General features: G+C 41.3%; 1 protein-coding gene across 1 annotated transcript in view; it reads right to left on the reverse strand.

The window, feature by feature from the left end:
• Positions 1-23,703, reverse strand: part of PCNX2 (pecanex 2) — a 229,399-nt gene that overhangs the window by 97,551 nt on the left and 108,145 nt on the right. The window contains exons 17-18 of the mRNA XM_040351012.1: positions 22,368-22,460; positions 12,142-12,292 (exon numbers count right to left, since the gene is read on the reverse strand). Coding sequence (XP_040206946.1) covers positions 12,142-12,292; positions 22,368-22,460 — 244 coding nt within the window. The remainder of the gene's footprint in view (positions 1-12,141; positions 12,293-22,367; positions 22,461-23,703) is intronic.

Raw genomic sequence — 23,703 nt, forward strand, 5'->3', positions numbered from 1 at the left:
CACGCTCGCCTAATTACCGCGTAAGATGCGTAATCACGGCGTGCACCTTTTAAACACTCCGCATATTTATTAAACCCCGCCCTCGTCACCTTTGCTAGGCCCTTAATCAATGAGTTTAGGAAATATGGCGTTAACTGTGTATGTTCTGGATGCGCTCGAAGATTCTCCGCGTAACCGACGAAAACACGTTGTTTGCATTCTCTACACTCCGCGTATGTATTAAACGCCGCCCTCTTCTCCGCCCATGGCGTAAGAATTCATCTTTTCCACGCCCATAATCTCTGTGGGAAAGGAAAGATGGCGATGTCACACGAGCGGGCACGATGCTCTCATGCCACAAGTGAAGGGACAGAGGCAGGGACGTCCCGATCAAGGCCAAGAAGATACAAAGCCACTAATATGCGGTTCCAGGAAATGGTGGAGTTAGTTTACATCATGCGAAAGAAGGACTATGATGGTGAATTAGGGCCATACAAGACCCCTAACCGCCGAAAGGCACATATTATGGACAAGGTGGCGAGGAGAATGCAGAGGATGTTTGGGATCACCAGGTCCAAGGAACAGCTGAGGAAACGCTGGTCAGACTTAAAATTGAGGGAGCCACATCAGATGAAGAAAATACTTAAAATTCTGCGTAAAAGTAAGTAAATATATATTGGGGTTGGGGGGGGGGTGGGTGATTGTCTGCAATAATGTGTTGGCATGTATATTTCACCATCTGCCTCCTTGGCCTGCTTGTAATTTTAAAGACATGTTGTCATTTATTTTTTATGACATAAATACCTACATATTTACAAATAGTGTTCTTAGTAAACCACGTAACATCACATAGTTTCTCAGAAAGGCTCGGTTATTCCAGGAACAACACACCTGGACATGGCTCACTGGCCAAAAACTTTGTTTGTAAACATTGTGTAAAAGCTAGTTCAAAAAAATAAAATTAGGAGAATGGGAAAGGCAAACAGGATTCATTCTAAAAACAGTGGGAATAAAGCAGATGTTTTCACATCTGCAATACAGAGCACCTGTGTCTCCCCAAATCAAAAATGGGTTTTGGTAGGGTCTCCCAGAAATACTGTTTAGGGGGGACATCCATGTGTGTCACTTTGCTAAAAAGGGGCAGGATCAGAGCTTGCCATAGAAGTAATTCCAAAATGTAGGTTTGGTGAAAGATAAAAGTAACTAAATGAAAGCATCTTCTAAGCAATGTATGCGATTTATGCTCTCCAATATCTGTGTGCTGATGAGTCTACATATTTTTTTTTTTATTTAAGGGGAAAGAAGTCGCCAGCATTTGGAGGAGGCAGAGAGGGCCAGACAAGGCCAAAATCTTCATAAAATCTTCATCTTTATAAAAGATAGTAAATCCCCAGGTCTACTCCTGTCTATAGACGCCGAAAAGGCTTTCGACAGGGTAGACTGGGGATTTCTATTGAACACATTGGAGTTTATCGGGATCGGTCCAAAAATGATGAGGTGGATAAGCGCCCTGTATAAACACCCAACGGCAAGAGTTAAGGTGAACGGGACATTATCCGGGACATTTGAAATGTTCAATGGGACTAGACAGGGATGCCCCCTGTCCCCCCTTTTATTTATTTTATCTTTGGAACCATTGCTGGCCGGGATTAGAAATAACCCCGACATCAGGGGGATACAAACAAATGATGGGGTACATAAACTCGCAGCGTTCGCCGACGATATCTTATTATTTATAACGAACCCAACTATAACACTCCCGAATCTATTAAAAACCCTCAAATTATACGGAGATGTAGCTAATTTCAAAATCAATCCTTTAAAATCAGAAATCCTTAATATTAGCGTGAATCCACAGGACGTACTGAGATATAAGCAAGAGTTTCCATTTATTTGGAGAGATACCGAGATAAAATATTTGGGAGTTAATATTACATCATCCCCTGACTTAATCTACGTACAGAATTACATACCATTATTAAATGATATTAAAAAAGATTTAAAGAGAATCGCATTGAGACAAAGATCCCTACTAGGGAGAATAAATTGTTTTAAAATGTTTACTCTCCCTAAAATATTATATATAATTCAAATGTTACCAATCGCACTACCGGGTGCTTATTTTAAAATACTAAAACAGTTATTAAATAGGTTTATATGGCGGAACAAAAAAACATGCATAAGTATGGAGGTGTTAATTAGAGATAAGGAACATGGTGGTTTGGGGGTACCTGATATTTACACATATTATATGGCAATTCACATGGCACGGGTGGTTGATTGGGTTAGAGATAACAAAGAGAAAAGATGGGTGAGATTAGAAAATTGTTTAAATAAGTCACTGTTAGGAAAAGAGATTTGGATACCGCCACATTTTAGACAAATAAATCCGCACTTGCACAAAATCACATTGGCATCCATGTCTATATGGGATAGGGCACATAAAAAACACAGATGGGGTTATAACTCCCCACTAATCCCTTTATTTGACACAATTTTTTTTGTACCAGGGAAAATGGACCTGTTTGGTAACTGGATTAAAAAACCAGATGTACAATTAAAAGACATATTAAAAGACGGTAAAATTCTTACCTACAAGGAATTAAGTAAAAAAAAAGAACTGTTTGAGTTGAATAGGTGGCGATACTTGCAGCTGACGCATTTTGTGGATTCCTTCCCCTCCCCCTTGAGGTCAGATAGATACTTGCTCCCTTTGGAGCGTCTGTGTTTGGCACCAAGGGGAAGGGGCGCGATATCCGCAATTTATAAAATACTGATGGGATTGAAAGACTCCGGTCTCCCTCCTTATATTAACAAATGGGAAGAGGAATTGGGAACGGGTATAACCGAGACAGAGGCCAGGAAAATATTAAAAAAGACGCATACGACCTCACTTAATTGTGCTTTGATCGAAATGAACTTTAAGTGTTTAGCACGATGGTATATAACCCCGGCCATAGCACACCGCTATCAAGACGACACCTCCAAATATTGTTGGAGGGGCTGTCTTGAGGTGGGCACTATGTCACATATATGGTGGACCTGCCCAAAAATTAAAATATACTGGAATAATGTATTACTAATAATTGAGGAGATAACCGGAATTAAAATTCCTCCTGACCCATGGATCTGCCTGTTTCATGGGACAGAAATGTCAACTAAACAGTACATGAGAACTTTGCTTCCCCATGTACTAGATGCAGCAAAGAGTCTGATCCCCAAACAATGGAAGGACCCTATGAGCCCGACAGAGAAGAGCTGGTTTTGTAGAATTAATGATATATATTATACTGAACAGCTCAGGTACATGGGAGAGGAGGGAGAAAGCGGATTTAAACGGAAATGGCAGGATTGGGTTAATTTTAAACTCGGACCAAGGTATATAGATAGGATGATATAGTGTAGGTAGGTGAACGGGCAAAGAGCGATTCAATAGGAGACAGTATTCCGGAGATAGGGGAGGGCGGGAGGGTGGGGATAAGGGTTGGGGGGGGCTTGAGGGAGGGGCGAGGGTTTGTTCGGCTTGGGGAAACTAATGTATCTATTTATGTATTTAAGTATTTTTTCCTTTCTCTCCTTTCGTACATTTATTGACACATATTTAAAAAAGCACTTTTGCAATAACAAAGAAAAAAAGAAAGAAACAACAAATAAAAAAAAAAAAAAAATCTTTTCCAACCATGATGCGAACTAAGGAGACTGCGAACTGAACGCAAATTGATTGAGTATCCTGATAGTTCTCTGAGGCGGATAAAAAAAAAATAAAAATAAAAAAAAAAACATGTGGAGGAGGAGGAGGATGTGGAAGGAGAAGAGGATGTGGAAGGAGAAGAGGATGTGGAAGGAGAGGAGGATGTGGAAGGAGAGGAGGATGTGGAAGGAGAAGAGGATGTGGAAGGAGAAGAGGATGTGGAAGGAGAGGAGGAAGGAAGAAAGGAGGAAGGAAGAGAGGAGGAAGAAGTAATTTTGGACTTAGAATTTATAGCAGATGAAGGGCAAGTGGCGGAAGAACAATTTGGCGAATTGAAAGAAGGTGGATTGATGGATGAAGGAGGAGTCCAAGATGATGGGGAAGTGGTGGAAGAAGGAGGAGTGATAGAAGATGATGGGGAGGTGGTGGAAGAAGGAGGAGTGATAGAAGATGTCGAAGAGGTGGAAAGGAGAAGCCCATCAGGTCAGTGTCACCCTAGCTTGATTAAAAAAAACATATGTAGATAGGCCTCATCGAAAACTAATTTTGGAAATGACCATTTTTTTTTTTTTTAGGGGAGGAGGATGGTGTGCCAATATTTTCACGTGCAAGTGCTGCTATAATTATTCAGCAGGTAATGGAGTGCAGCACTGAAATGCACAATATGCGTGAAAGGATGGTTGTCATGGAAGAGAATTTAACAAATGTCCTTTTGGAATGCTGCACGGAAATGGACAATATGCGGCAAAGAATGATGGTCATCGAATCTAATTTTAAAAATATTATTGACATGATGGGCCGTGTCAAAGACTGAAACACCCCCCGCCCATCCCCCGCCCCCACAAACATTTTTACTGTTTTAATAATGAATACGCCAAAATTTGAAGATACACACACAGTGTGCCAACATGTGCTATCTGCCATCACAGAATATCTAGTGTCTGTGCTTTGTGGGTCCAACCCCCTCCTCCATCCTCAAGTAGTTGAGAGGAAGGGTTTGCTCCCACAAAACACAGACATTGATCACCCATGATGTCAGATAGCACATGTGGCCATTTGTCGGTTGAACCAATGACATTTGGCGAGTTTGCACTGAATGTGTGTATCTTTAAATTTTGGCGTGTTCCAGTGTGAAAGCACACCATGACTGACTGCTGTTGTGAGTTTTTATATTTTTCTAATGTTATTTTTTTACTTTTTGACCATGTTGTACATTTTTGTATACTATAAAGTTTAGACCATAAAGAATAAACACCAAAAAAAAAAAAAAAAAATATAAAAAAAAATGTAAGAAATATTGGTTTTGGTGCATCAAAAATATGCCGAGAATAAAAAATACTAAGGCGGTAAACACCCCACCAAAAATATTCTAGATATATATATATATATATGTAAACAATAAATCGAACTATATTTGATAAACAAAACTGTGAACTTGTTAAAAAATGTATAATCTTCATAATATTTTTTGTTGAATTACCTGAAAAAAAAAAAAAAAACGAAAAAAATTTTTTTGTAGACTCCTAAGTACAAAAGCAGGGAGTAATGAAAAAAATATAAAATAATTTTTGGGGTCATGAACAAGCAAAAATTAAAAAACTTGACCTCAAAATGTACAAATGGAGTTGCTTCTTATTTCTAGACTCAATACCCTGTTTGTAGATGAGTGAATACTGTGCAAAATGTGGTTATTTGCTAAAAGTGGAGAAATCAATTATGCAGTAAAATTGAAGAAGTTAGTTAGAGAACCAGGAAGACAGATAAAAAGAGAAAAAGCATTAATGACAAACAACTGTATAAAGTCCAATGGTCTAATTATTTATTATTTGTGAGAATATTCCTTTCTTTGGGGGCCGAATTAGAAAGAAATATGATCTGGCATAGCAATGGCCCCCCGACCCATGAAGTACTCAACATATTTGTTGCGTACCTCACGAGCTGATTGGGGGGCCAAGCCAGCGTGACCAGTGTCCAGCCCGGGAAGGGGATCTGAGGGTAGTCTTGCCTCAGAACCGATGTCGGGTAGGTACGTCTGGGAGTGCCTGCGTAAAAAGTTGTGCAAAATGCAGCAGGCAAATACAACGGTGTCCAATTTATATTCCGCCAGATGTATCGATGTCCTGAACAGGCGGAACCGGTTGGTGAGTATCCCAAAGGCATTCTCGACTACCCTCCGAGCCCTGGCCAACCGAAAATTAAACACACTCCTCTCTGAGGTGAGGGTCCTCTGGGGAAAAGGCCGCATGAGGTGAGGACCAAGCCCGAAAGCCTCGTCCGCTAGGAACACAAACGGAAGTCCTTCCACATTATCTTCATCTGGTGGCAATGCCAGACCACCAGCTTGGAGACGATCATAGAAATCAGTCCGTGCGAACACTCCCCCATCAGACATCCGGCCATTCTTCCCCACGTCCACATAGAGAAACTCATACTGTGCCGACACCACCGCCATCAACACAATACTATGATAACCCTTGTAATTATAATAGTAGGACCCCGAGTGGGGTGGGGGCACAATGCGGACGTGTTTCCCATCTATTGCTCCACCGCAGTTTGGAAAATCCCACCGCTGGGCAAATTGGGAAGCCACAGACTGCCATTCCTGTGGTGTGGAGGGTAGCTGTGGGGACAAACAAAAAAAGAGATTTAGTACTTTGGAATAAAAACATCCTACAAGCATCCTTGTGACACTTCAAAGTATTAAAATTGCATTCGAAAAATGTGCATGGAGAATTTGGGAAATGAAATATATAGGGCCACTTCATTAAGAGACTCCACAGCCCTCTGATGGGGACAATTAAAGTTTGAAGGGGGGGGGGGACACAAAAACCAAAAAGTCATGTTTTAAAAAATGACAAGGTGGGTTTGTCCCTAGGATAGCATGCTGGACAGGTTAATATTGGGTAAGGGACAAATATGCAGGTAGGCCAAGAAAAAAACATGTAAAGCTGATATCAACATGCATAGGGAGAAAAGGGAACGTTAGTTAAACACACAGCATATCTGGGAAATGAAAAATAAAGTTAGTTAGCAACATTATTACAGCCAGGAAACTTACCTTAATATACTCCTCATGCATAACTTTGATGATGGCAGCACACGTGTCCGGTATGATGACCCCAAGCGCCTGCGGAGAGATGCCTGTCGAGAACTTGAGGTCCTGCAGGCTCCTCCCAGTCGCCAGGTACCGCAACGTGGCAATAAGCCTCTGCTCGGCCGTGATGGCTTGGCGCATCACAGTGTCCTGCCTCGTGATATAGGGGGACAGAAGATCCAGCAGACTGTTGAATACGGGGTCCGTCATGCGGAGAAAATTCCTAAAGTCATTAGGATTATTCTCCTGGATTTCCCTAAGCAGAGGCATATGTGAGAACTGGTCACGCTGGCGCAACCAATTCTTGGTCCAGAAACGCCTCCGCCCCCTGTTTCTGGCCAAAGTACTGGAAAAATGAACATATCCAGCAGCCATCCCATAAACAGCACCAACTCGCGAAAATTGACGCTGCTGCTCCATCATGGCTTCAAACCGGCCGGCTGGTCAGTCAAGAACACACTCAAACAGAAAGCACTCGCAAATCCAGCACTACCTGCGACAAACGCGTGACAAACAGATACGAGCGCACAGGATGCAACTGCTAAAGCAGAAACAACCTGCTAGCCTATAGCCGAATGACAACTACGTTACCGCAAGCACACGCACTGAACCCGTGAATACACGCTGTCAAAGCCTGGAGACCGAGAAGCGCGAATCAGCTCTAACCAAACCTTCACTAACACGAGCAAACCCGTAACTAGCAAAAGAGGAACAGAGGGCGGCGCCATTAAGTTTGGTCTTCCCCTTTATAGTGACGTCGTACGTAGTTTACGTGCACGCGTTCCGGTACGACGGTAATTTGGTCCGCTGGTGTGTACACGCCAGCGGAACCAAACACAAATCAGCCTTGTACGCCGGAAACTGTCGGGCAGACAGTTTCCAGCGCACAGATCCGGTCGTGAGTACAAGGCCTCAGGCTTGTCTATATGTTCATTTGCAAAGTTCAAACGCTGATTTTTGTGGTGAGGACGTAGAAGAGGTTTTCTTCTGATGACTCTTCCATGAAGACCATATTTGTACAAGTATCTCTTTATAGTGGAATAGTGTACCACAACTCCAGTGTCTACCAGATCTTTCTGGAGGCATCGTGCAGTCAAAGGTGGGTTTTGAATTGCTTTTCCCACAATCCTGCGAGCTGTTCTGTCTGATATTTTTCTTGGTCTTCCAGATCTTGCTTTAACTGCCACTGTTCCTGATGACTGCAATTTCTTAATTACATTCCGAACAGAGGATATTGACATCTGAAAACGCTTTGCTAACTTCTTATAGCCTTCTCCAGCTTTATGAGCGTCAACTATTTTCAGTTTCAGTTTTCTAGACAACTGCTTAGAAGAACCCATGGTGCTCATTGTTGGGGCACGGTCAGATGAGTCTGGGCATTTAAAACGTTTGAGATTGACATCACCTGGTCTTCCCAGACGATGATTGAGAACAATCCATGACACTGGCAGGTCTCAGCTTTGCAAAGGGGGCAGTGCATGCTATAAATTCTGCCGGGTGCCCAAACTTTTGCAGACGCCATTTTTTTGTTTTCTGTAATTTTGAAAGTGTAAATGATGGAAATAAAATCTAACTTTTTTTGACATATTATAAGAATGTCTAATCTGTAATTTGATGCCTTTTGAAGATTTTTCCATCTTTCCTTGGCTTCGTTATACACATTAATACAAATTTTTACCTGGGGTTCCCAAACTTTCGATCCCCACTGTATATTGCAGTGAAAACACAGAACAGAAAGCAGAATATACACAGACAAGTGATCTGATTTAGGTTAGATGTATCTAGTGAGCGCTGGGCAGAATTGCAGTGTGTGTATCTGAGGTCACCTGATCACAGTTGCAACATCAGGTTATTTACATATCTCTTGCACTAGCCTGGAGACAGGCATTATTTTTTAATTCCCACCCCCACTCCTTTTCTGAAGTCATGTGGATACTTTTCTGGATTTTGACTGGATGTTAGTGATCATAGCAGAATTCAGTGTAAGGAATACACAGGAAAAAATGCATATTGACAAGGGGAGTGTAGAGGTGGGCGGGGAGTCTACTGACATCACGACTCCACCCACCGAGCTCCAGACAACAGACCCACCCACAGAATCTGCAGTTTTTCGGGTCTTATAACAGACAGAGGGGAGACATTTGACATGTAAGGATACATGCAGGAGGCATGTATATCCTTATAGATCAGCACTATGGAAGTAGTTTAGAAAGGATGAGAATGGGTTTACATCCACTTTAAGGGTTTGTGTGCATTAACATACAGTAACTAATTTTCATTTGAGATGCTTGTGAGTTGTGTCTGATTTGGTTTTGCATTCACATTAATTTGCATAGGCAAGCAAAAGCCTGTATAAACAAGCCCCAATACCTAAAGCCAAACTCCATGTTTAAAACTAAAGAATAAGCTTTTAGGTACTTGACTAACTTGTGCAATTACCTAACTAGAGGCATTTTGTTACACAGGAGAAAACAATTAATAGCAAGCTTTCATAAAGCAACAGCGACATAAGTACAGTATATATTCAGGAACTTGCAGAAGTTACAATCTTTCAAAGAGGCTGTTGACATTTATAGTATATGCATTGAATTTTTAATGCACATAAATGTGAGTCGCTTATATTTTCATGCATTTTAATAAACTATTTTACAGAGTTACATTATGGACCATATTTTTAAATCTGAGAATGTGGCATGCAACAATCATTTACTGCAGGTGAATTAATCACTGTCCTCTAACCACTTGATGACCATCGATGTACCGGCATCGTACCAGTATTGTTTTGTTTTTTTAGCCGGCAGTGGGCTTTCTTGTAAAAGCAACCCTAGCTGCTAATTAGAGTGGAAGGGGATGTCCCTCCTGCCATCTTCCATTGCTCTCTCAAGCTCATTTGTCCCACCAAGGAACCCAAGAGTAAAGCCAGCAGTTCTGTTGGCTAATAGAGCTGATCGGTGACTGAAAGCGCTCCGATCATCTCTATGAGCCAAGAAACCTGAAGCGACTGAGCATTTAATCACTTTTTTGCAGTTTTAAACAATCGCTTAGCGGTTTGAAAAAGGACTGGATCATATCGATCTTGGTAAGATCTGAAGCTTTTAAGGGCAGGTGAGAGATCTGTCACTGCCTATTGCTAGAACATGTGATATTTATATTCCCTGTGATAACAATAAAAGTGATACAAAAATATATAAATGAAAAGCGACAGTGTAAAAATGTAAGATTTTTTTTTTACGTGCCCCATCCCCCTGTGCTAGCACGCAAAGGTGAACACACATGTCATCCCTGCACGCGCACAAACAACGATTGCACCACACATGTGAGGTATCACTAGAAGAATCAGATTGAGGGTAGTAATTCTAGCACCAGACCACCTGTGTAAATCTAAACTGGTAACCTGTAAAGGCTTTTAAATTGTCGCCTATGGATAATAAAATGTACATAGTTTGTCGCCCTTGCAGGGGCTTGCGCTATTTAAGCGTGTGTATTTTTTCCCACAAAATTGCGTCTGAAACACTGCTGCGCAAATACAGTGTGATATATAAAAATTGGAACACCCACGCCTCTCAGAGGCCTCTGCTTAAAAAAAATATATAATGTTTGGGGGTTCTAAATTACTTTCTTGCAAAAAAATACAGCTTTTTACATGTAAAAAAATAAAAGTGTCAGAAAAGGCCTGGTATTCAAACACATGCACCAGGAAGATTTACATGCAATGATTTTTTGTCACATTCATTGCTTTTAACCAGTTCAGCTTTCACAGCTGTGCATTCTCTATGAATCAGAGCGACTTTTATATTTCTGCAGAGACCTGTTTATTCTGCAATAACTTTACTTAAAGGCTGAATTCACACATTGCAGTGACCAGTGTTTCCCTGCGTTTCAAAATGGCTGTCATCTCAAGGACACATAGAAAACAATTGTTTTATCTATGTCCCATTTACATTGCAACACAGTCCAGAGCTGCACTGCAGCATGCTGCAATAGACTGTAGACTGTCCTGAATCGCACACTACACTACCCTCTACCACTGTCAGAAACGGACAGCGGCCAAAGAGCTATATATAAAATTTTTGGGACAACCATGGATTTATTTTGATGATATTTTCTTCAAAATAAATTTTTTCATGCAATCCAGAGACAAAAAAGTAACGAAACTTATAAAATGTATTTTCTTCTATTTTGACTGGTGTTAGTTCAAACACAAAATAGTGTTGCCATAGACAAAAGAATACGTTCTATAATTTGTCCTGTTTAATATGACCCAAAAATTGTCATTATGATTCTGGTACAAAACCGTGCAACGTTATCAACAAATTAACCACTCTTTGACTGCCCACAGTAGTTCTACTACAAGCGGGTGGCAGCTGCAGGTCAGGCAACGATCCTATAAATCACCCGACACATGCACATTGGCACGACTTCGGGGACCGCTGTGTCCAGTGAATTGCGGATCAGTTGGTAGCGGATCGCGGTAACCAACAGCTTCAAGGCCGGGATGTCACTTGATCGATCGCTGTACAATCACATGATTTCAGGGTCAACACTACTGTAATAAATGGGTTTTATTCATAACAGTTGTGCTTAGTGTTGTGATGCTATGCTTGGTCCACAGGTATCACATGATGCCTGGGCCAATCACAGCCCCCTGTACCATGGTATTAGCTGTAGCCAATCACAGATCACTAGTAATCACAGCTGTTATGAATGAAACCTATTCATGACAGTTCAAAGCAATCAAAGTGTAAATAAGAAAAAAAAATCCTTTCCCCACCAACAGAGTAGTACAGTGTAACTATGATGACCCCGGAGTACTCTGATTAAAGTATGTACTGTATATAAAATAGAAAAAAATGTATGTAAAAAAAAAGAAAGAAAATGTAAATAAAATTGTATCCATTTTTTTTTAATTACCATGCTGTCACCAGTCAGTATCCCTGATCACTGACACACCAGTCATATGATGACACTGTACTGCACTGCTGATGGTATGAAAAAAAAAAATTGTGACAAAAAAATTACAACTTCAAAAAACTTTCCATGCCTCTTACTAAATACCTCAGACTGTGTACTTTCCAAAAAAGAGTCATTAAAAAAAAGGAGTCATTCTATGCATGAAGGTTAAAAGCCTACTCAATGGTCCCCCCAACCCCCCCCCTAATATTTACCTGAGCCCCATCCCAATCCAGCGATGTGCACAAGAGCCTCGTCTCTCCGGGGGCTGCTTGCTCTGGGGGCATTCGGCAAGAGGGCTGTTCTGTACAAAACGAATGCACAGAGCAGGCAAGTATAACATGTTTGTTATTTAAAAAAATGCCTTTAATATCACTTTAACTGTTAAAAATGTAAAGGAATATATTCACATTAATTTTGTACCTACCAAGAACTTCTCTCTGTTTATATTCTCTGTTCTGTAGAACTGGCTGAGAAATCCATAGCCAAGGATGATGTTTTCGAAGCTGAGGAATTACATAGTGTGCCAGGACTCCCACTATTAGTGTTAATACAAGTAACACAATACTAAGAAATGGCTGTAAGGAAAAAAAAAATAGTTGTTTATATACATCATCACACAAAGCCGTTTTAACTCTAGAAAATTGTTCTTTAGTTTTACAGTAGATGGGGAATAAAAAATGTTCAGTCATGTTTTTATTTCTGAATGCAGGGGAGGGCTGACAGGGGGGGCAGGGTGGAAATCTTCCCGCGGGCTGGTGACACTATGCACAGTCACCGGCCGCCACTACCAAATGCTGCTTTTGCAGAGCAGGAATATGCCTGCTGGAGCTCTGTTAACACAGGTCATGGCCGCTGCTCACCTCCCACTGTGCAGCCATGCCTGTGTCAGCTCCGAGGTAGATGGCTGCAGAGCTGAGCTATGTCTCGTTTTAACACATAGCTCAGCCTCAGCACACACCAGCGCTGACATCCCCTTCTCTCTCTGCACAGACATGAGGAGAGATAGAGCTCATCTGCGCCTCCGCCTTCTGAGTCTGCCCTGCCCACACTCCCCGGGCATGTGTGGGCACTGGACAGGAAGTTTGAACCCAAAAAAGCATCAGACAGCCTGCCTGTGCCTCAGCCTCCATCCTGGTAAGCTCACCTTCTCTAGTCTCTCCTGCCCCCCAGTGTATAAAAAGGGGTGCTCTGTGGACTTTGTTAAAGGAGAGGGGGCAGGTTTTGGTGAGCAGAGACCCTCTTTACACAATAGTCCACAGCATGCACCCTTAAATCAAGTTTCCCAGAGCACCCCTTACATCAAATCTGATGTATATGGGGTCTGTGCGGACTCTGATGTAAGGGGAGGCTCTGTGCGGACTCTGATGTAAGGGGAGGCTCTGTGCAGACTCTGATGTAAGGGGGGCTCTGTGCGGACTCTTGTGTTTATGAAAAACATTAGACTGCTTTCCTCGATCGATCACTTTTCCACGCTCTATGGGCCACTTGACTGGACTTGCCCCCCAGGCCTAAGGCTGCCAGCCCCCCCCTGTCTGAATGTGACCCCATTAGGAAGATTTTCCCCACTTCTTCTGCCTGTAATGCCAGGACTAGAAATAAGGATATGTTTCTGTCACTGGGTCAGGAAAGCACTGTCAGAAATAAAAACACAATCAAATGTTCTGATACCTTCCCACTCTGAAAATGTGTCTTGCTTTTATTTGTGTCTCTGTTGATGTCACTTTGCCCTGACTGACACAGATGTCAATAAAACCCAGAGGTTCTAACCCTTCATTTACTCAATACAAAACAAAATGTAAAGTTTTGGCCAAAGTTAGGCTTTCAGTTCCAATAATTCCTATTGAAAGTTTTCAAAAAGGTACAAAAGAATCACAAAGCAGTTTAGTTAGATGAATACAAAACTTGTTCTATACATGAACAAATGATAAAAAAAAGTACAAACAAAAAAACACTTTGATGGCATGCCCAAAAAGCTTTGACGAAAACACATGTTAAATCAAAGAGGCTATCTAAATGGTGCCAAAGTACAGTAAAGGGGAAGCTCGGATACCACTACATTATCGACTATAGGAGCCAGAAGAAGGAACAATACTATTCGTTCTAAAAGCTCATTCACAAAAATCTAGATTTCCGTGAAAAAACAGTGCAACAACAAAACTTCTAAAAAGTTAATGTGGGGATACATAGAACACAAAAAACTTTAAACATGTGAAAACAAGTGTTTATAAGTCCTATGGCGGTAAATATGAAGAACTTATTTTCCAAAAAGCACGTTCCCGTCATACAGGTCCCACAAAGAGTGACTTGTAATACAAAGTGCTCTCAAACACCTCGTGGATGTGAAGTGAAGATCCCCACTCACCGGAAGGCTTTAAATAAAAAGTGAAAACTTTTTTTACGCTATGTGTCGGCTGTTTTTCTTTTTTTTTTTTCTGATGTTTTTTTCCCTGGAGGTACAGAATGCAGTAAGGAAAGAGCGATTGAAGCCAGTTGGTGGATAACTTGGTCATGGAGATCGTCTAAGCCTATTTGACTCCTCTTGTCATATGACATTGAAGGTCAACATCATCCGGTGAGTGGGGATCTTCACTTCACTTCCATGAGGTGTTTGTTTAGGAGCACTTCGTATTACAAGTTACACTTTCTGGGACCTATACGGTAGGAACATGCTTTTTGGAAAATAAATTCTTTATATTTACCGTCATAGGACTTATGAACACTCGTTTTCACATATTGAAATTTTTTTGTGTTCTAAATATCACCATATTAACGCTTTAGAAGTTTTGATATTGTTCACAGAAGTCTAGATTTTTGTAAATCACTATCAACTATTAATCACTGAATTTGAAAGGGCTACTGCAATTAACCCATTATTCCTTTTTAAGGTCTTTACCTATGGCGCGAGTGTTTGTTTATCACTGTTATAACTGTTATAACTGTTTGTTATACTAATCAGAACAATGCTTGCATGCAGTTTACAACAGAATCATTTAGGCCAACTAACAGGCAAAAAATTATACAGCAAAACTGGTTGTCTATACAGTTGAACCTCAGATTACCAGCATAGTCCGTTCCAGGAGTATGCTCGTAATCCAAAGTACTCGCATATGAAAGCGAGTTTTCCCATTGAAGTCAATGGAAACAAAAATAATTAGTTCCGCATTGACTTAAATGGGATGCAATACCGAATGCCAGAAGTGGGGGGCGCCAGAGAGCTCCGAAAACGTCCGAAAAGGCTCGAGGACACTTCGGCTCGTTTCCTGCGCCCCCATACCTCAGGCCAAATGAGGTACTGCAGACCAATGTTCGGCTTTTCTCTGCTCATGCGCACCCGTACCTCAGGCCAAATGAGGTACTGCAGGCCTATTTTCGGCTCTGCTCGGCTTCTGCGCCCCCGTACCTCAGGCCAAATGAGGTACTGCAGGCCTATTTAGCTTAAATTCTGCTCGTCTTGCGAGTCAACACTCGCAAACTGAGTCATAATTGAAAAAAAACAAGTTGCTCGCAAATCAAAATGCTCTCAAACCAAGTTACTCTTAAACCGAGGTTCCACTGTATATATTTTTGTCAATTTTACGAAACATTTTTTACATAAATGTGCACAAGACAGCACAAAACAGAAAGATAAATCATTTTCCTATATAGCACACTTTATTGATTTTTCCACTCAATATATGTAATTTGGGGTTTTGTGTTTAGATATGCTTTAAGAATGTCCTCATTGTACAGTACATGGGGCATCCAATATCACTCTAGATTGCCCATCAATATCAGTAATGGTCAGTAATCAAGTTATTGACCATAGATTGGACAGATCTGTCTCTGATTAAGGCCAGACTTCAATCTTTTTTACGAATTTTGTTTAATACTGTTGAACATTCCATCCTGTAGAAAAATCACATTGTTTTCAGAAAATACTATTTATTGTTATCAGCTAATATTAGAATACTTGCCCAATGTACAAAAATTATAATACATTCCGATCACAATGTAGTTATACTTTTGAAACTGTTCCAAAGATCTCCTGAGGTAAAGCCTCGTACACACAGGCTGAATGTTGGGCGGCATGAGCCAGTTCATTAGAAACCGGCCAACATTCAGCCCATGTGTACTGTGGCCGGCTTCTGTCGAGGGGGCTTGACCAAAAAAGGTCTGCCGATCGGCTCCCAATGAACACTCTCAGCCAATGACTTAGGGGCCATATTTGAGGCACCCTATTTATTATAAATTGACATCCACTGACCTAGGAGCTTGGTTATTCTATTGAAGCCACTGAAGTCATACACCGAGTTACATTGCTTACTTAAAATAAAAGGACAGCTTATAGACAAAATAATTTTAATTGTATTAGTGAGCATTCACCTAAAAACAAGTCTTTCTTGCTAGAAAGCACAGAATTTTTTTTTTTTTAATGTACTGTACCTGTAAAAATCCTTTTTTTTTTAGTACAGTGTAAGACACAGGCTCCTTTAAGTATTGACCAGTGTGTATATGCTGCCATATTCAGGCGAGGACACTGGCAAACAAAGTTTTTAGGATAGCCTATATAACCCCTCCTACTCAATCAATTAAATCCTCAATTTTAGCAAGCAATCAGAGGAAAACATTATGACAGAAAGGAGTGTAGCCTGTGTCCTGTACTGTATTCCAAGAAAAGTATTTTACAGGTAAGTCAAAAGTGCTTATGTTTTAATTGTACAATACAGTACATATGCTCCTTTAAGTCCTTAACATGGCCCTGATTAAGGTAGAATGATTCTTCCACCACCTTAGGGAAAAAGGAGGACAGAGACCTTAAAACCAACTTGTCTTTATGAAATATTCATTACAGCATAAGGCCACCAGTAGGGGTGAGCTGAACACCCCTCGGTTCGATCCAGAACCTGTGAACGGACCGAAAGTTCGCGCAAACTTTAGAACCCCATTAACCACTTAAGGACCCCTTCATGCTGATATACGTTGGCAGAATGGCACGGCTGGGCACACGTATGTAAGGTGCTCTTGCCGCCCAGGACTAACCCCAGATTGGAAGGGGGAATATTGGGTGTGAGTGGGATGGGTTGGATCCCACAGGAGAAACGAAGCCCAGACTCACCACACCAAGGTACAGGCATCTTTTGAGGGGATAGACCATTGTCCTCCATAGACATGGTCTTCAGGGATTGGAAATATGGGGATTCAGATTGCCACTGTCCTGCACCTCTTGAGGACTCTGTTGCTAACTACACTGTGTTACACTGCTGTACTGACATCCAGTGCCATGTGGGGGTATATGGTTCCCTGAGGCCCTGCTAAGGAGCAACTGATACAGTAACTCCAATCATATTTTCTCAGTGGCATTAATCAAGCCAGATGCAGAAAGGGTTTCTCCAAGTGAAGAACCAGGTGTAGTCTTCAATTTTACAATAATTAGAATTATAAGCCAGAAACTTGCTCCCAGTAGAGAGAGCTCGTCTATCACCAGAGGACACTAGCAAAAACGGAGGATTGCTGGGAGTGGGAGGTATTATATGGGCTATCGTACCAACTTTGTTTGCCAGTGTCCTCACCTGAGTCTGCCAGCATATAATGAATGGGCAAGTGTCTTGTACGCTACAATTAAGAAAGAATCTTTCTTTACGTAGCTTTAAAGAAGAGGAGACAATTAGACTATATAAGGCCTAAATCCTCTGTAAATAGAAAAACAGGCAACCTATTGGCGAATTCTATTAAAATATCACTGTGAAAGCACTGAACAATGAATATATCCAGTGGCTATAATAGGAAACCAGCTTAAGACATATACTTTAAACAGTGGTTCTCAACTTTAAGGAGACCAGTAATTTATTTCAAAACCTTCCATGCCCCAACATGGCCATGATCGATGGGTAAATTGTTATCAGCCTATTGCTGACATATATTATAAGAGCCGGTTCACACAGCTCAGCCGCCTGACGAGTCGCATCCCATTCAATGCAATGGGACCGTTCTAATAGGAGCGACGAAAGTCGCTTCGACTTAGAAAAAGGTTCCTGCATGACTTCGGGGGCGGCTCGGGGCGACCTGCATTGACTTCTTTACAGAAGTCGTTTTGCTGGTCACCTCTGGAGTCGTCCTCAGGACGACTTGCAGAGTCGCCCCCAAAGTCGTGCCGCGGTAGTGTGAACCGGCTCTAAACCTTACCTAGCCATAGCAAACAAAAAAAGTTTGGGCAAATAGATACACTTTAAATTCATAACTTATTATCATAGGAAGCTATAGGGCCAATACAATAAAACTATAGAGAAGAAAAATAGCACACGGTTGCAACTGTATCCCAAAGCAAACAATCAATGCCTTCTTTAATGTTTCCCCAAAAATAAACAGTGGAATCTGATTTTCCTTTTAGTTACAACTCCAGTACTCTAAATATTTTCAGTTTCCATTTTTAATGTAATGTTAAGTGCCTGGAGCAGACATCTTTACAAGGTGACTTATCAAATGAATGCACACACCAAAGTCGCAATGCTTCCTCCAGCCAGCTCTGTATTAGTAGGGAAGATGAAGCTTGGTGTGCATCACCTTGCTGGCACTGTCAAATTCTCAGGGCAGCCAAAGCTGACCAGAAAGGCCCCTGCATCCCTACCCCTACTCCAGGAGTCAGCAGAAGTGGAAGACAGTGCACGCCTGCTGAGCCAAGGCCCCCATCTGCTCAAACAGCTAAAGTCTAGCTGTCAGAGGAGACAGGAAACCAGGGCCTGGCAGAAGGAAGGCTGGTGGTTAACAGCCACTGCTTTAACCCATTTGGTCACTTTTTTTCGACATCCACTCTCCATTATTGGCTGGACAGTCTCCCCTCACTCTAAAAGGGTTCGCTATTTGTCTTTAGAAGTTTCTTCTACTGAGGTTGAAGTAAATCCAAAAAGGAAGTGAATCCACTTTCCCCTGCAGATCAGAATGTGATTCAGTCCTGGACAAATTATTTTTTATATTATCTTATATACAGTTTTTAGGAGGCATATTTATAAAGCAGAAAATATTATATTTACTAAACACTGATTGCATTGAAATAATCCCCATAAGCGAAAATGTATGCACCAAAAACATACACCTACAGTGAAATTTTGGTAAATATCACATTGGCTGCTTTATAAATACACCTACAGTTAGTGTTTGCTCCTAGGTCTTTGGTTATGTGTGTGGAACTTGAGGGAGCCTTGCATAGCATTTTCCAGAAAGAGAAAATACTGCTGCCCTTGCATTATTTTTAATAAAAAGTCCACAGCTACAAATACTGTAGTTACTGACTTTTAAAAATCAGCTACTTACCAGCCATATAGTCTAGTGCTGTCTTCACACAACCTATTCTTATGTGCCACCATTTTGGATTTGGATTTTTTGTACGTGGCATAAAAAATACATCTTTCCAAAAAGGGCTTAATTTTTTTTTAAATTAGTATAAATGGGATGTGTCCATCAATATATGTGGATAAACGCTGAAAAACATAAGGCCATGTGGATCATCATGGAAATAAATATTCCTCTCGACTAGGTAGAATAGATGTAATACGCTTACGGGATCCAGGGGATCTGCCTGTGCGGTTCCAATCACCCAGTCGTCAGACAAGTCGATGATCGTCCCTGGGACATTCCATGCCTTTATGATCTGCTGTCGCTGACAGGCAGAACCTCTGGATCCGGTAAGCGTATTCCATCTATTCTACCTAGTCGGGAGGAATATTTATTTCCATGATGATCCACATGGCCTTATGTTTTTCAGCGTGTATCCACATATATTGATGGACACTCATTTGCACATCAATCTCTGTTGTTTTCTCACCTCACATTTATTTTTATGGATACTTGGATATGGATATTTGTTATTTAATCACTCCATATGTGATATTGAGTGTTTTTATTATCACTAGCGCTACATTTTTATTCACTACTTGTCCAATTTTTGTCACATTGTTGTGTAGCAGCTCACTATTTGTTTGTTTAGATATGCGCAATTTATTTGTATTTTTCACAAATGGGATTTGTTTACCTTTAGCACTTAATCTGCTGTAGCTACTAATTTTTGGAGAAACTAAACAAGAATACTCATTTTACAAGAAAAATGTATACTTCTTCAGGTGAGTGACTTATCACATGCTCCGCTGCAAAATTCCTGGGTGCTGGTCCAGCTCATTGCATTCCAGCAAACCTGTGAGAAGAGGAAATGAATCACTGCACCCTGGGCTGCAGCAGCTTTTCTTATTTATTGCTCCAGGCCAGTGTGTGGTCATTTAATTATTTATATGAAGAATTCCTATTCTTAACACTATTTGTGCATATTTTCTTTTCTCTATGTTTATAGATTCATCATGTCTAGGGATGAGCTTCGTGTTCAAGTTGAACTCATGTTCGACTCGAACATCGTATGTTCGACAAATTACGAACTTTATGGGCCGTTCGCGTGAAATTCGAGTGGCGTGTCATAGCCCATAATTCACTGCGGCATCGCAGTCCATTGCTGGCTGATGATTGGCCAAGCATGCACTATGACCTGCATGCTTTGGCCAATCACAGTGCGCAAAAAACGGAGAGCCATAATTGGCCAAAGCCAGGGTGGCTTTGGCCAATTATGGCTCAGGGGGTTTAGTACACGCCCCACACTATATAAGGCCACCTCCGTGATAGCTTGTAAGAACATTTTTGGTTCTGGGCAATACTTTGCAGCAGGGCTCATTCCTGCGCTCCAACTAGAGTATCTGTGAGGGGTTGCAGTGTTATGGCACCATCACCAGTGCCTAAGGCCCAATTTCTCTGCCCCTGTTTAACAGGGGTGTGTAATTACAATTTTTTATGCAATACTTTGCAGCAGGGCACATTCCTGCGCTCCAACTAGAGTATTTGTGAGGGGTTGCAGTGTTGTGGCACCAGCACCAGTGCATAAGGCCCAATTCTTCTGCCTCTGCTTAACAGGGGCATGTAAATACAATTCTTGATCTAATATTTCACAGCAGGGCCCATTCCTGCGCCCACCAAGAGTAACTGTGAGGGCTTACAGTGTTGTGGCACCAGCACCAGCACCACCACCAACAAAGGCCCAATTTTTCTGCCCCTGTTTAACAGGGGCATGTAATTTCAATTATTGATCTAATATTTAACAGCAGGGCCCATTCCTGCGCCCACCAAGAGTAACTGTGAGGACTTAAGGCCCCGTACACACGACCAGTTTCCTCGGCAGAATTCAGCTTCCGACCGAGTTTCTGGCTGAATTCTGCCGAGGAAACTGGTCGTGTGTACACTTTCGGCCGAGGAAGCCGACGAGGAGCTCGGCGAGGAAATAGAGAACATGTTCTCTATTTCCTCATTGTTCTATGGGAGCTCTCGCCCCGCCGAGCTCCTCGGCGGCTTCAGTGCTGAACTGGCCGAGGAACTCGATGTGTTTGGCACGTCGAGTTCCTCGGCCGTGTGTACGAGGCCTCACAGTGTTGTGGCACCATCTCCAGCACCAAAGGCCCAATTTTTCTACCACTGTTCAACAATGGCATGTAATTACAATTCTTGATATAATAGTTCACAGCAGGGCATTCCAGCGCCCACCAAGACAAACTGTGAGGGCTTACAGTGTTGTGGCAACACCAACACCTAGGGCCCAAATTTCTGCAGAGTATATACGGCAGGCCCCTACTTTCAAACATCCAACTTACAAACGACTCCTACTTGCAAACGGAAGGAGACAACAGGAAGTGAGAGGAAATCTACCCCTAGGAAGGGAAATTCTCTTCTGTAAGAGGTGTCTCCTGTCCACTGATGCTTTATCACCAATCCTTGTTTCACTAAAAAACCCAAATTTTCAAAAAAAAAATTGTCATTGGGACAGATAGTGAGGTGAAATCTTCTGAACAGATGCACACAGACAGCAAAACAAATGTTACAGGGATGATAACCCTTCTCTATGTTTTCCAAAAAGCTTAAAAATAGATTTTTTGGTTGGAGCTACACTTTAAGAAAAATACCAGTTCAAAATTATAAACAGATTCTACTTAACAACAAACCTACAGTTCCTGTCTTGTTTGCACTGCCTGTATACTGCTGTTCAAAGTATATGGGGCCAAAGGGGCTGGTAATGACCTGGGGAGGGGGGGGGGACCCATGGTATTTTTCTCAATGATTTTCATCCATATTGCAGGGACTGGACGTTACATTAAAGCCGCAAGCAGTTTTAAATGACTTTTTTCCTATAGAAATGTAATTTTGTGCAGGGACAGTTCTAAACACGTGCCAATATTATATATTTCTTTTCACTTTAAGCATCATTAAAATCACTGCTCCCGAAAAAACTTCAGTTTTTAAAAAAAAAAATTTGCATTGATACTGTACATGTTCCCTGGGGCAAGACCCGGGTCCCCAAACCCGTTTTAGGACAATAACTTGCATATTAGCCTTTAAAATGATCACTTTTGATTTCGAACGTTTGAGTCCCATAGACTTCAATGGGGTTCTAAAGTTTGCGCAACCGGTTGGTCCGTTCGAAGGTTCTGATGCGAACCGAACCGGGGGGTGTTCGGCTCATCCCTAATCATGTAGTATGATCACTGTACAACCAAAAAAATTTAAGTAAAAAGTTACCAAAGGAGCAGAAACAATATTATAATTTGCAATTGTGCATTCTTCTTTCCAAAATATACATATATTACTTACTCTTAGAGACAAAAACACTGTGCTGGCACTAACTGCAAATGTCAAAATAGCAATCACCGTGCAGACAATAAGATCGGAAATTAAAATTTCTTTCTGTAAAAAAAAAAGTTTGTTATTAGGATGTCCATGCATCTTTAGCAAACAATATAGTTTAAATATATTAAAACAATTTCAGATAAAACAAAAGTGTTTTTATTTATTTATAAATATGCCTATCTACTAAATAAATAAATGCCTATCTCTAATAAACCAATAAATAAACCATTATCCAAAGGTCTTCCTTTTTGCTCGTCTCGTTTAATCGCATTTGCCTCGCTTATTCTATTTCAGTTACAAAATAACAATAATAATTCATATTGAATGAAATGGAAGTAACCAGTCACAGCTTAAGAAACATAAAAAAAAATTAGGCTTTTCTTTTTTTATTGCAACAGACACCTCCCAGTTAAATGATGACTATTAAAAAATAATCCTCCCCATGCAATTTGTCATAGTCATGCACATTATTACTTGGTATCATAAGATTATGACAGTGTACTAAACTTAGCATCACAGGCAGTATTTTTTACTGTGTGGGATCTATCCCTGGGAAATGGGCATCCCTGGATTTGTCCTATGGGAGCCCGACACCATAAGGTTTGCAGGGAGAAAGCTTTAATATGTCACACTGTGCAAGAGGCAATTCAAAAATTGTACCAAAAGAGCATGCTGGGCATGCGCTCACACAGATCACTTCAGCCATGTTATTTTGGATTAATGCTTGCACAGTGTGATGTGGTGGGACCTGCGCTGCGCAGTGCAAGGTTTATACTTCTCAGCTCCCCTGGATGATGTTGGGCCCTGGGAATGAAAAAACACAAACTGAAATCTGAGTAATTTTCTGCTGACCTGATGCCTGAACTTTTAATCTTGACCTCTAAATTGTCTGCCTAACTTAATCCCAACCTCTGAATCATCATAGAATCTGAATCATAGAATGCATGAAGGTAAAAACCTTGAGCATTTACAACCACTTTAATTCTGGTCCCCAAACTCTCAGGCCCCGTACACACCATAGAATCCATCCGCTGAAAAATCTCAGCGGATCGGTTTCAGCGGATAGATTCTATGGTGTGTACATTCCTGCGGATATTTATCCGCGGGAATTTCACGATTCCAGCAGATAAAAATTTGTAGACATGTCTACAAATCTATCCGCTTGAATCGATCCCAACGGATTGATCCGCTGGTCTGTACAGACTCACCGGATCAATCCGTCCGAAGGGATCCCCCGCATGCGTCGTAATGATTCGACGCATGCGTGGAATTCCTTATATGACAGCGTCGCGCTCGTTGC

Source organism: Rana temporaria, chromosome 4, assembly GCF_905171775.1.
Source record: "Rana temporaria chromosome 4, aRanTem1.1, whole genome shotgun sequence".
NCBI classification, from domain to species: Eukaryota; Metazoa; Chordata; class Amphibia; order Anura; family Ranidae; genus Rana; species Rana temporaria.